Source organism: Aspergillus ambiguus, assembly GCF_047715705.1.
Source record: "Aspergillus ambiguus strain CBS 117.58 unplaced genomic scaffold BDV59scaffold_3, whole genome shotgun sequence".
NCBI classification, from domain to species: Eukaryota; Fungi; Ascomycota; class Eurotiomycetes; order Eurotiales; family Aspergillaceae; genus Aspergillus; species Aspergillus ambiguus.
Window position 1 is genome coordinate 1,131,428 of NW_027395516.1, and position 11,720 is coordinate 1,143,147.

At 47.1% G+C, this 11,720-nt stretch overlaps 5 protein-coding genes across 5 annotated transcripts; 4 read left to right on the forward strand and 1 right to left on the reverse strand.

Annotated features, from left to right (window-relative positions):
• The first annotated feature begins 236 nt into the window (after nucleotides 1-236).
• On the forward strand, nucleotides 237-1,765 carry BDV59DRAFT_170213 (zinc-dependent alcohol dehydrogenase family protein). Its single transcript, XM_073688372.1, has 3 exons — nucleotides 237-1,082; nucleotides 1,133-1,490; nucleotides 1,549-1,765. The coding sequence occupies exons 1-3, from the start codon at nucleotides 572-574 to the stop codon at nucleotides 1,742-1,744; spliced, it is 1,065 nt and encodes a 354-aa protein (XP_073552024.1). The 5' UTR covers nucleotides 237-571; the 3' UTR covers nucleotides 1,745-1,765.
• A 933-nt stretch (nucleotides 1,766-2,698) lies between these two features.
• Nucleotides 2,699-3,844, forward strand: BDV59DRAFT_198668 (uncharacterized protein; the record flags this gene model as incomplete). The annotated part of the gene is made up of 3 exons (XM_073693197.1): nucleotides 2,699-3,063; nucleotides 3,121-3,430; nucleotides 3,485-3,844. 3 exons carry the CDS (start codon nucleotides 2,699-2,701, stop codon nucleotides 3,842-3,844), a joined length of 1,035 nt encoding a protein of 344 aa, XP_073552025.1.
• A 1,326-nt stretch (nucleotides 3,845-5,170) lies between these two features.
• Nucleotides 5,171-6,392, forward strand: BDV59DRAFT_87066 (uncharacterized protein). The gene is made up of 2 exons (XM_073697250.1): nucleotides 5,171-5,671; nucleotides 5,733-6,392. Exons 1-2 carry the CDS (start codon nucleotides 5,202-5,204, stop codon nucleotides 6,130-6,132), a joined length of 870 nt encoding a protein of 289 aa, XP_073552026.1. The 5' UTR covers nucleotides 5,171-5,201; the 3' UTR covers nucleotides 6,133-6,392.
• Nucleotides 6,268-8,151, forward strand: BDV59DRAFT_209542 (Zn(II)2Cys6 transcription factor). The gene is made up of 2 exons (XM_073695404.1): nucleotides 6,268-6,586; nucleotides 6,648-8,151. The coding sequence occupies exons 1-2, from the start codon at nucleotides 6,547-6,549 to the stop codon at nucleotides 8,057-8,059; spliced, it is 1,452 nt and encodes a 483-aa protein (XP_073552027.1). The 5' UTR covers nucleotides 6,268-6,546; the 3' UTR covers nucleotides 8,060-8,151.
• An 878-nt stretch (nucleotides 8,152-9,029) lies between these two features.
• Nucleotides 9,030-11,439, reverse strand: BDV59DRAFT_209544 (putative transporter; the record flags this gene model as incomplete). The annotated part of the gene is made up of 4 exons (XM_073695405.1): nucleotides 9,030-9,606; nucleotides 9,661-10,478; nucleotides 10,529-10,671; nucleotides 11,424-11,439. The coding sequence occupies 4 exons, from the start codon at nucleotides 11,437-11,439 to the stop codon at nucleotides 9,030-9,032; spliced, it is 1,554 nt and encodes a 517-aa protein (XP_073552028.1).
• Nucleotides 11,440-11,720: the final 281 nt, after the last annotated feature.

Consider the following 11,720-nt stretch of genomic DNA (forward strand, 5'->3'; position numbering starts at 1 on the left):
AACGAACATCCGATTCACGGTATAGTATACACTATATACAAGGTCAAAATTTAAGAGACGTTATCTTACAGTACGTATAATCCACTAACCCACATGACCGACTCAATAACCGTGTCCCATGCCTAAGACCCCTGGGGTCGGTTAGAAAAGGCTCCCTCGGATCGGCCCGGGTCCCGGCGGCCAAGAGCCTTTTAGACGCTGGAAGTCCCCGGCATCTCCTTCCGAAGCCCGTCAGTCCGTGATATACTTGACTGTGATATATCCAGGCGTTTTCAGAGTCCAGCTTACGTTTACCGGAAGACCCGAGAGATTGTTGCGGGAAATACTATATAACCCAGCTTTTAGTGGTTTTTCTTCTCCGCATAGGCCGAATTCGAGGGGTTCTTGGGGCTTATCCGATCTAACCGAACGCATCGGCTCGATTCAAAGTCTCTATTTTGAAGGTCCGATAGTGAAACCTTTACATACATAGAGGGAACTATTCGCCCATTCGTTTCGAACTTTTAATTGCACGTGCGGCGAGGCGATACGATACACTCAAGAACCATTTACATTCCCCGGAAAAGCAATAATGGCTCAAATCACATCCCGTCAGGCATTCCGTCGGACCGACGATTATACACCTGGTTCTCCTAAAGTGAAGCTCGTCCAGGAAGACCTACCTCTTCCTCTCCACCCAACTGCGGTCCTGATTAAGGTCCATGCTGTCGCTCTCAATTATCGTGATTCCAATATCGCTAACGGTGGAAATCCTTGGCCCGTGATCCCTCATGGCATTCCTGGCAATGATGCAGCTGGCGAAATTATTGCCGTAGGTGATAGGGTATCACTCGTATCTGTTGGAGACCGAGTAGCTCCTATAACCGATTCCGAATTTGTCACTGCTCGCTCGACTGGGCGATCGTGGCTTGCAGCAAACGAGGACGGCACCCTAGCGACACACCTCATTTTCGATGAGAAACTTGTTACCAAGCTTCCTAGCCATCTCGACTGGGTCCAGGCGAGCATTATTCCGTGCGCTGGAACGACAGCCTGGTCGGCTCTCAAGGGCGCCACTATTGGACAAACGGTTTTAATCCAGGGTAAGTTCTTGAGTACCTTAAATGTGCGCATTGATTGATGGCCTCTAAAGGAACTGGTGGGGTTGCCATCTTTGCCCTGAAGCTTGCGCGAGCGTCTGGTCTCAAGATCATCTTGACATCTTCAAGTGATGAGAAGCTCAAAAAGATCCAGCAACAGTTCGGAAAGCCTGAAATCCAGACTATCAACTATAGGAACTATCCAGAATGGCACAAAGAGGTTTTGAAATTTACTAATGGCGTCGGCGTCGATCTTGTTGTTGAAAATGGCGGCAGCAGTTCGTTAGTCCAGAGTATGCAATGCACCCGACGCGGTGGCATTGTCAGCCAGGTCGGATATCTAGGTGGGGACCAGCCGGAACACCTGAAGGAGTTTGTCTCTACCGTCATCGATCGAAGACTGAATGTCCGGTAAGAATTGATTTATAGATAAGCCCTGATTGTTTGGGATGACTAATTATCGTGCCAGGGGCATCAACGCTGGTTCTAAGGATGACCAGGAAGAACTCATGGCTGCAATCTCAGCTACAGAAATGACGTTTGATGACATAATTGACACCATATGGCCTTTTGAGAAGTCGGAAGAAGCCATTGAGTATGTTTGGCAGGGTAAACAAGTTGGGAAAGTCGTCCTGGAGCTCGCAGGTATTAATGCAGCTATGTAGTATCAATTGAACTTCGCCGAGTAGGAATGAGGAAACGTGCAAGGCGGCTTAAATGCCAATCCCTAGATATTATGGATTTATTTTAATACTCTTTCAATGTCCGACAGGCATGAGAACATGACGCTAGAGAATCTATGTTGGTAGCTGACTGACAGATAGCTCGTTAACGGTGAGGTTCGTTCCTGGGGCCATCTGCCATGCACCATAGGTCGGACGGCCTGCTTTGAGGGCCTTCTGAAGATAATTGTCTACTTGTATTATAATGTTTTATTGCTGGCGTAAGAAACAAATCTGAGAACTTGAGCGTTCTCAAGTCGCCAACACGGAAGCGAGGGACCCATGCTTCAAGAGTACCTTTATTTTTGGCATAATGGGTTCGCAGCATAAGCGTACAGTATACTGTCTTAAGAACTATAGGCAAATTGGCAAAATATTCTTTTAACGACTTGAAGTATAAGTGTCTTTATCCTACACCCGATCAATCCGACCCGATGTACTTGCTCCATCAGAGATCCCTATTGGGCCTTTCCCCAGGACCTTTTCTATTCTTTGATCCGAACTCCCGATGGTTCAACAGTTACTTGCCATTTCATCGGATAACGGGCTAGAGCTCTAGGATAACGAAGTCGGAAGTTCGGGAAATGTGGATAAGGGTAGACATCGGCCAACTGAGTAGTTGTGGTAAGCTCGTCAATATTATGATGAGTTAGGCAGCTGTCCCGTGAACCCGTTTGGTATAATGCTCGCCAAATGGTCCACGGAGATTGGGTACAGCTGAGAGCGTGTTTTCTTCTTGAAAAGAAGAAAAGATTCCCGTAGCAAGAAGCAGACAAACTATAAAAAGGTCCAGCCGCTCGAGACCATTTCCTTCCTCACCAGGTTGCTAAAGATTCACAGTACAATCTCAGCCAAAACATATATACATTCATCTGATCTTACCAGGGCCAGTCAAATATGCCTTCCGTTGCCCAGCTGCGCCCTGCGCCGCCCACCGTGGTAGGCCCTACAACCAAGAAGGCGACTCGTCCAAGCAATATCCTGCCTCAATCGCTCATCGACGGTGCTCAAGTGGACCAAAAGGAATATTTCGACCCAATAAAGCACTTGAACTTCCAGCCACCGAAGGGAATCATCACCATGAAGGATATCGGCCTTGAAGGGCACGGTATCTCGCCAGTTGCGGCCTCGGAACCGTTCCCGCTGTTCAACCCAGATGCCATTAAGCAAATGCGGGCTGAGATTTTCAGCGAGCCGGTTCTGAAAGACTGCCAGTACTCTTCGAGCTTTGCGAAGAATATGATAAGAGGCATGGGAAGAGAGTACGCGCCCCATCAAGTTTGACGCATCCAGTCCTTCCAACTGACTTGTTATTACAGACGCGCGCCGTTTACCTGCGATGCTTGGAGTTCACATGAGCTGCTAGCCAAGATGTCCGAGGTGGCGGGTGTTGATCTTGTAGTGGCGTTTGACTACGAGATTGCAAATATCAATATCTCGGTGAACGACAATTCATCGACTATCGGTAAGGCCCAGGAAAAGCCTGAGACTTCAGCCTTTGCATGGCACTACGACAGTTTTCCTTTTGTGTGTGTGACTATGCTCTCGGACTGCAGTGACATGGTTGGGGGAGAGACCGCTATCAGAACACCATCCGGTGAAATCAAGAAGATCCGTGGCCCTGGAATGGTAGGTTAAGAATTGGCTTACGTTAAATATACATTTGAGCTTATTCACCAACAGGGTACTGCCGTGGTTATGCAAGGACGCTACATTGAACATCAAGCCTTGAAGGCCTTGGGAGGCCGTGAACGTATTACTATGGTGACTCCCTTCCGGCCGCGGGACCCCTCTATTCCCGATGAGATTGTTTTGACTGGATCGCGGGCCATTAGCAACTGGTCTGAGCTCTATCAAGGATTCACAGAGTATCGGTTGGAGCTTCTCGAAGAGCGAATTCGCTTGAAGTTGAAAGAGGAACGGAAGAGGGTTGACACCAAGCGTCCTTTCAATATTCCCGGTATGACTGACTGGCTTACGGAGCAGAAAAATTTTCTAGAGGCTACCATTTCTGAGTTGACAGAGATTGAGAACATCGAATAGGCCAAATGCCGATTTGTATTTATCTTCTCTCGGTATGAGCATATTGCACATGCCTATTCCAAGTTTCATAAATGTTCGTGATTTCTCGTTTGAAGGGTCGTATCTTCCGCCCCGTAAGTTGGATGTAGTCATGCTTTTTATGTGCTCGGTTGTCGGCAAAATAGGATAGGATAATTGATTGAAAAAGGTGCATCTCCCCATGCTGGCACTTCGACGAGTATACAAGCGCGGAAGCATCTCGTATGCCGTAAATCAAGATGTTGGGTTTGGGAGCTACCGGGAAGACTCCCCGCAAAGCGCGCCTGTCGAGTCCCGAATATTGCTCTATCTACGGTGTACGGCGTACACAGTACGACTTCCTCGTCCGATGAGACTTCTCTCGGGTAGAACCTGAGCGGTTGTCTTTTCAGTTTTTATGCAGCCCGAGGACCCGAGGAGGAGAACTTGCTGTCAACGGTCGGGCCCACGAAGTATTCAACTCAAAACAGAGCCTATTTTGCTTCAAGTTTGCTCCTCTTATGTACCCTTTAAACAGAGAAACAGGCACATACGACCACAGGGTGTGGAAAATAGGGCTTCCCGTCCGCTCAGCCGTACTCAAGCCACACGCCGGCCGGTTAGTAGTTGGGTGGGTGACCACCAGCGAATCCCGGCTGTTGTATGTTTTTCGTATTTTTGATTGTCATTAGAATTCCCTTAAGGACTACTCTATACTGCGTATTCTGCGGTGACGGTGACTTTCGGGAAGCGATATAGGATGCCTAATCGAGAAGAGCGCCTCACTGGCGTTTGACATTGTGGTGGTCTATTATAACGCTGTCGGGCTCCTTGCCCAACTCTAGAGAATAAGCAGCTTTTACCGAAGTATGGGAACGCATATATCTAGTTATTCAGCGCTTCAATTGGTAATAATAATTGGATTGCCCTGAGGACAAACTCCGTCACCAAGGGATTAAGTTATATTAATGTCACCTCCAGGCCCTCTTGCTCTGGTTAGATACACAGGTATGTATATTTAGCACGTACATAATTGCTTCTTCGACAAACATTTATATTAGATAAAGGAAGACTCGGGTCTCTGGTTCCCATGTTGATTGCTGATAGGGTCAATAGCGAACGTTGTGGGTAGCTTGTACTTCCACCTCTGCAGGTAGAGGGAGCAGAAGAAGGGATGGACGGTGACAGAACGCAGCCAACCTGGAAAGTAAGTACGCATTATCCTGTTATTTCCTTTTCCTATTATCACCTGACCAATTACTAGATGATCAGAGGGTGGTTGGGCCTTGGCATTTTCAGCCGCAAAGTAACAACTGTTGACTTGCATCTCATCTTTTGTTCGATTGCCAAAGTCATCAAGATGGACCCGGTGAGTGCCCTAGGGGTGGTATCGTCATTGATAACGTTTGTTACCTTCGCGCAGCAAATATTTGGTGAAACAAAACAGATTTATCGCTCTGCGCTCGGGTTCACTGAGGAGAATCGGAGTCTACTAGCCGTCACGGAAAGTCTGAAAGTGTGGTCAAAAAACTTGAGGTTCCAGAAAAATGAGTTCCAGAAGAATGAGTTCCAAAAGAATGGATTGCGGGGCTCAGAGAAAACGGGAAAAGAAGAAGCAATAGCAGTTTATGAGCTGTCAACCGAGTGCGAAAGAATCGCTGACGAAATCATCGATGTTCTCAAGGAGTGCACTGCGAAAGATGGATCAAAACGGGAAGCGACTTTGGCTGTGTTTCGAAACTTGTTTACACGAAAGAAAAAGGGGGAATATCTTGCCAGGCTAATGCGCGGTCAAGACCAACTAGTTGTCCACACTGAAGCGATGGAAAGGTAAGCATTTCTGCCGGTGAATCGTTCCGACTGGTAGTTGTATTACTGACACGTTTGACAGATCAGAGATCAGAGACCGCCTTCGACAGTTGAGCAAAGAGAAGGATCAAGACCAGAATCTCGCTTTACTTCACGATCGCCTTAGTGAACTCTCTGCCAGTATCAGTGAAAGACCGACCGCCGAAGAACTGAAGACCTCGCTATTAAGTCTTCTCAACATGACAACCGAAGCGATGGCTGAAGCATTTATTCTTCGATCTATTGGGTATGAAAACATGGATAGGAGAATGGATCGCATAAAGGAGACACATGCGTCGACCTTTGAATGGATATTTCATCATGGCGATAACACTCCAGACCCGCCCTCCGTCAGTTTTACCCAATGGCTTCGTAAAGGCCAGGGGATATATCCTGCCCGGACTCTCGACAGAACGACTGGTCCCCGTTCGATTATCGAATGACCTTGACTAACCTACAAAGACGCACAGGGCAGGAAACGCACATAGAAATTAAGACCCTGATGGCGAGAATAGAGTATGAAAAGCTCGGATAGTTTCAGGAAAGTCTCCACCAGAACTTTATTTCATCATCTTGGCGTCCTTTCCGGGATTAGCATATACTCGTAACGGAAGACCGTTGGGATGAGAACCCACAAGGGTTGACGTTGACTCTAGTCAGACATAGCAGCATCGACTCTTGGTCACTTTTTTGCCTTATACCCGTCAGTGCCGACGGATGAAGGTTTCATCGGTGTTCGACACACCTTGACCTCTCGCTGGAATTAATCAGCACGACAGCGTCATTTCCACAACTAAATAAACGACAAAAAAAGGCTTGACATCTTGAACTTGCCATCCTTCCTATCATTATCGCACATGACCGCTGAACGTTCGCCTATCAAACTCCCAAATAAAGGTGGTTTAGCCCATCTGCCAAGTGTATATATCGAATCCACCTCATTGACTTCAAAGTGTAGACTGTCATAACTGCAAGTCCCGTCGGATCCCGTGCGATAGAACGACACCCAACTGTCGAAAGTGTATTTCACGCAGCTTGGACTGCCCCGGATACGGGGTATATTTACGGTGGGGCCAGGGGGTTGCCAGTAGGGGGAAATTCACAGGACGAGCAGAACCGGTCCTTAGGGACCTCCAGGTATCCCAGAATCCATTACAATCCTGTGCTGGCATCAACTTTCCGGATGTTTCATTGTCAATACGAACACCACATTTTCCATTTGACTCCCTCATTACTCAATTACTCCATCACTTTGATCGAGCTGTCGCTACAAGGCTCGCGTGGGTGGATGATCATCGAAATCCCTGGAGAAGCGTAATTATGCCTCTTTCGCATTATTCGTCCACTGTACGCTATTCCGTGCTTGCCCTAGCTTCAAAAGATCTGGCCTCTAGGTACCAAACAGATCATCCTTGGGTCCACAGGCTGCAAGTCATCTCTGGTCACTACCAAAACGCGGCTCTTTCTTGGTTATCAGGATGTATGAGGGCTCTCCTGCAAGCTCCGAACCAAGTGAAAAACACGGATCGAGCGAGATGCATCCTGGCCTCTGCTCTCATTCTTTACAACCTTGAACTACTGACCGCACCGGCCGCTCAATGGCGGATGCACATACAATGTGCCCGGGAAATCATCCAGTGGAAATTACAATCCGCCCCTAGTGCACTGTACACGAACGTCGCGGATGCATTTCTCTTTTATGAGTATTACTTTACGTCAGTTTTCGTCGAGTTAACAACATTTGATCTGATTGACCATCTACAAGAGAATATTCCCGCTTTTGACAATATCACTCTATTCAGTGATTTCATCCGGATTATGCATATTGTTACTCGCGCGGAACGACTGGCATATACGACGCAGTCAATGTCCCAAATCGCCCCTATCGAATACACCATACTGGATATCAAGGCCGCAAAAGCTAGGATGATGCAGCTCAGCCAGATTATTGAGTTCAAATCTACTCAGGGAAGGCGCGACTTCGAATGTCTAGTGGACATGTTTTACCATGCAACGCTTATTTATAGTCACCGTGTCCTTGCCAACAACTTGGCCTCCGAACAGTGCATTCTGTCCTCTCGAAATGTGCTCCTTGAGCATGCGTTACGCCTCTCGTGCAGTGCCGATGTCGCGCAGGACCTTGTATGGCCTCTGTTCATCGCCGGATCGGAAAGTAGGGGCCACCAAGGGATGCAGAGTACCATCGAGCAAGCCATGTTGAATGTTATCCGGATAAGCGGCCATCTTGATCGAAGTCGTGTTCTTAACTTTCTTAAGACTTTTTGGTCCTCGGATCTCAGCCATGACATCACCTGGGTTCATTATGCGCGGGACAAGTCTATCAATTTCAGCTCTTTGATTATTATTTGAAGACCAAATATGCTGTCTGCTTGATCAGATTATCGTCCCGTGTATGCCGTGTCATAGCACTGAACGATGAGGGCAATCATTTATCAGTATGGACGGCTGAGACTTATTCGAAGTTCCGGTGGGGCAACTATATATGTCTTTAATACTATTGTGTACGGCATAAAATAACGGGTTTGAATATAGGTAAAAAAGATTTTCTAATCGAAGCCGCGTTCAATTGAAGAAGACCAGAAGGAGCATGCACATCGTACTATTGATACAGCCGGTTCAAGAAGATACAATCATACACGGAGGACATGGAACGGTGGCCGAACTGACACAGATATACGTACATTTGAATCTCAAGGGAACCTATATACTAGCTTACAGGAGGAAAAGATTTTCGATCCTAGTCCCGATATATTATCCCTTGGAGGCGATGCTACTTTTCTTTTCAATTCATAAACCACGGGTTTTCGTCCAAAGTAGCCACCTTCCAGTCCTTAGGAGCAAGGCCATTTTCTTTCTGCTGGCGGGCTCACTCCTTCATTTTGGTCGAACGATATGTTTAACGTGCTATGTATTCTTGTGAAATCCCCAGATAGGCAGAAATATCCCGGATTCATGAATCAAATAAACGGAATTATCTGCAAGCTTCTGAACCTTGGCAGCATACGCCGAGGCTCCATTCTTTTCATTTCCAATTTGAACGAAAATAGAACTGGAAAATACCATCTCCCATTGTGGAATGACCGATAGCTGATACATCACCGTCTGAGCAATCAAGTATTTATGTTTCAACGATAATGCACGAGGTCATTCATTCCGATTGCTCAAAGTTCGTGCCACGGGACGGGCGAAAGTGTGCGCAGATTAGATAGCTAAGTATACACGAATATTCGTTAAGTTCCACAATGTCCGGACATAGTGATGTAAGCAATACAGCAATACTTACATCACTACTTATGCCATTCATTACCGATGCCACTATTCATGTTCTCTGCAGTCCAATTTCTATGCTTGTTGGGGTTTCCCACAGCTGGGCCCGCTCCTCAACGGTCAAATCACTCGTTGCTTTTCCGACCCTGATAAAGATTAATAACATGAAAGCAACACCTGCGCATCCCACACCGAACCAAAATGCTGCTTTGTAACTCCCCTGAAAGCCCAGGAATTGGGTTTTAGAAACGATAATATCAGCTACCCCAAGGAAGAAGCTTATGCCTAGGAACACGATACTGTTGATCACGGCGCCTGCAGTCCCTTGCCGATGTTGAGGTAGGTTTGTTGTTATAAATATGTTGCTGACACTATATGTTATATCGACCCCGATGGTTGCGCCAAGCATGGCAGGAAATATATAGGCCCAGTAAGAAGGGTTGTCGGGTATCAGCGCAAATAGTAACACACAAACAAGATAGCCCACTCCAGAGATCAGAAGCAAGACCTTGCCTGGAAGAAGATGGAGGGTGAACCCGCCTACAGTAGCAAGGATGATGCCGCCGGCAGCCATTGGAGAGAACCAAACCGCCGTTATTAGTGAGTTCTCGCCCAGAACAGTTTCGATACTGAATTAATAATTAGTTCTGTGGCCATTGTTAGGATTCTGTCACTGGACTCACTAAAAACTGGCATAAAAGAGATATATACCAAAGACACCATAGGAAAAAAGCAAGGAGACAAACAGCGGCATCATATATCTGACCCTGAATAGATCGAACGGAAGTAGTGGTGAGGTGGCTACCCAGCCCTCAATGTAAAATGATGCACAAAGGCAAATAACACCAAGGATGAGGGTAGCAATTATGTAAGGGCTCCGCCAGCCATCGGGTGCATGGGAACTGTCCGTAAGGGCATATACCAACAGGAGCAATCCAGGTACGACCGTGAGACATCCAAGCCAGTCCATTTTGGCTTCCAGTAAATTCTCTGGTGACTGGATCAATGGGAGGGTAACTAATGATATCACCGACAGGACCAACAGTAGTACGGAACCTATCCAGAAGTACCATCTCCAGCTGAGGTAGTGCCCACTCAAACCGCTGACGCAGATACCCGAATAAAATCCAATCGGTGAAAAGGCCCCATACAGACTAAACACCAAGTTTTTTCGTGGACCAGGTCGATATATTGTTCCAAGCAGCTTGATCCCGGAAGGCAAGAAGGCGGCGGGTCCAAGCCCCTGTAGTGCACGGCAGAACACTAGCATCAGGTAGTTCTTACTCCAGCCTCCAACAAAAGACCAAATGAGAAACCAAATAAGCCCCGAGTTAAAAACCAAACTGGCGCCATAGATATCGGCGAAACGAGCCGCTGGTAACAGAAACGCACCAGTGACTAACGAAAAGACGCTCGCCGGCCAAGTTCTTGACTCCTGCGGTATATCAAGCGCATCTGCTAATATCGGTAAGATAGTGTTCGAGCCACTGACGAAGTACTCCTGAGTGAATTAAAACAAATCCGATCATTAAAGCGACTGAGGATACATACTGTGAGCAACATCGACCCCAGTAACGAAACACAGAACCCTATCTCTACCCACGCATTGAGGAAGTTGGCAGGTCTCTGGCGTCCAAGTTGCTCAAGGTCGAATAAATTGGACCTAGCTCCTGTATGGGCCTCATCTTTTGGGCCTGGATTATTTAGCTCCCGGTTTTCCAGCCTGGTATCCAGGCATATGTCCTGATTACTTTGTTTTCTCCGCATTAATCAGGTCCTTGATAACGACAAGGATTCGACAAAAGATAGGTGGAGTGGAAGAGCACTGTCTAATATTGCAAGATGTGGTAGAAAGATACCTTCTGTACCATTAAACAGAGTAAACGGAGTAGCGGGATTGGGAGGAATTTGGCAGCGAAGTACCTGATGGTTGAGGGTGGTTCAGTGTGATTAACTGACCACTTTTGCGAAAGCACAAAAATTTCCCGCCTCTTATCGCTGTATTGGTACATGATAAAAGATCGATGAAAAATTATCCTCGTCATAATATCATAATGTAACAAACTGTGGACGATTGTTAAGACTGTTGCGTACATAGTAGTAGTTGAATCTAATGGGATGGCGGATTTAGGCGGCCAATGATATTACATGAATCACATCTGAACTATGCCCAAAAAAGCAGCCAAGCTGGAAAACCTAACTCTACGTCCCAGCTTCTCCACCTATTAGTGGAGCGGGTTAGTTTTCCCACTCTAGTACAGAAAGTAGAACTATAAGAACAGTGATAAGATCCAGAAAAAATACTGCTCTGCGCGAGCTAAAAGCACTGGTCTCTTCAAATGCACGCGCGGACGAGCTCGTCACAGGATAGTTCGTCGGACTGGTGGCAGACATCTGCCAGTACGTCCCTCCCGGGCAGTCCTTAGTCGCGTGGGCGTATGGACACCGCAGCCTCCGCGCATTGCATCGAGAACAATTGGGTCTCACCAAATCACAGCGCTCTTTGACCACCGAGAAGGTACTGCAGGCCTTCTTGCGTGTGGGGGCCATCGGATTCCTTGCAGCTATGCTGGTTTGAAGCCACACCGTGGAGGAACAGCTAGCGAAGTCGTCATTGTCCCCGGTTGGTTTTGTAACCAGGTCACACCAGTAAAGAGGGCTTTTTGGGCACTCCAACTTGGTGATATAGACGTCACCAACGATGATATTTGGAGTTCGTCATTTTCGCAGTACTGTAACGTGG

Coding starts and splice junctions, on each gene's coding strand:
- BDV59DRAFT_87066 (XM_073697250.1), top strand. CDS start 5,202: ATGGACCCGGTGAGTGCCCTAGGGGTGGTATCGTCATTGATAACGTTT. Junction 5,672..5,732: donor CACACTGAAGCGATGGAAAG/GTAAGCATTTCT, acceptor CACGTTTGACAG/ATCAGAGATCAGAGACCGCC.
- BDV59DRAFT_170213 (XM_073688372.1), top strand. CDS start 572: ATGGCTCAAATCACATCCCGTCAGGCATTCCGTCGGACCGACGATTAT. Junction 1,083..1,132: donor ACAAACGGTTTTAATCCAGG/GTAAGTTCTTGA, acceptor TGGCCTCTAAAG/GAACTGGTGGGGTTGCCATC. Junction 1,491..1,548: donor GATCGAAGACTGAATGTCCG/GTAAGAATTGAT, acceptor TTATCGTGCCAG/GGGCATCAACGCTGGTTCTA.
- BDV59DRAFT_209542 (XM_073695404.1), top strand. CDS start 6,547: ATGACCGCTGAACGTTCGCCTATCAAACTCCCAAATAAAG. Junction 6,587..6,647: donor TATCAAACTCCCAAATAAAG/GTGGTTTAGCCC, acceptor TTCAAAGTGTAG/ACTGTCATAACTGCAAGTCC.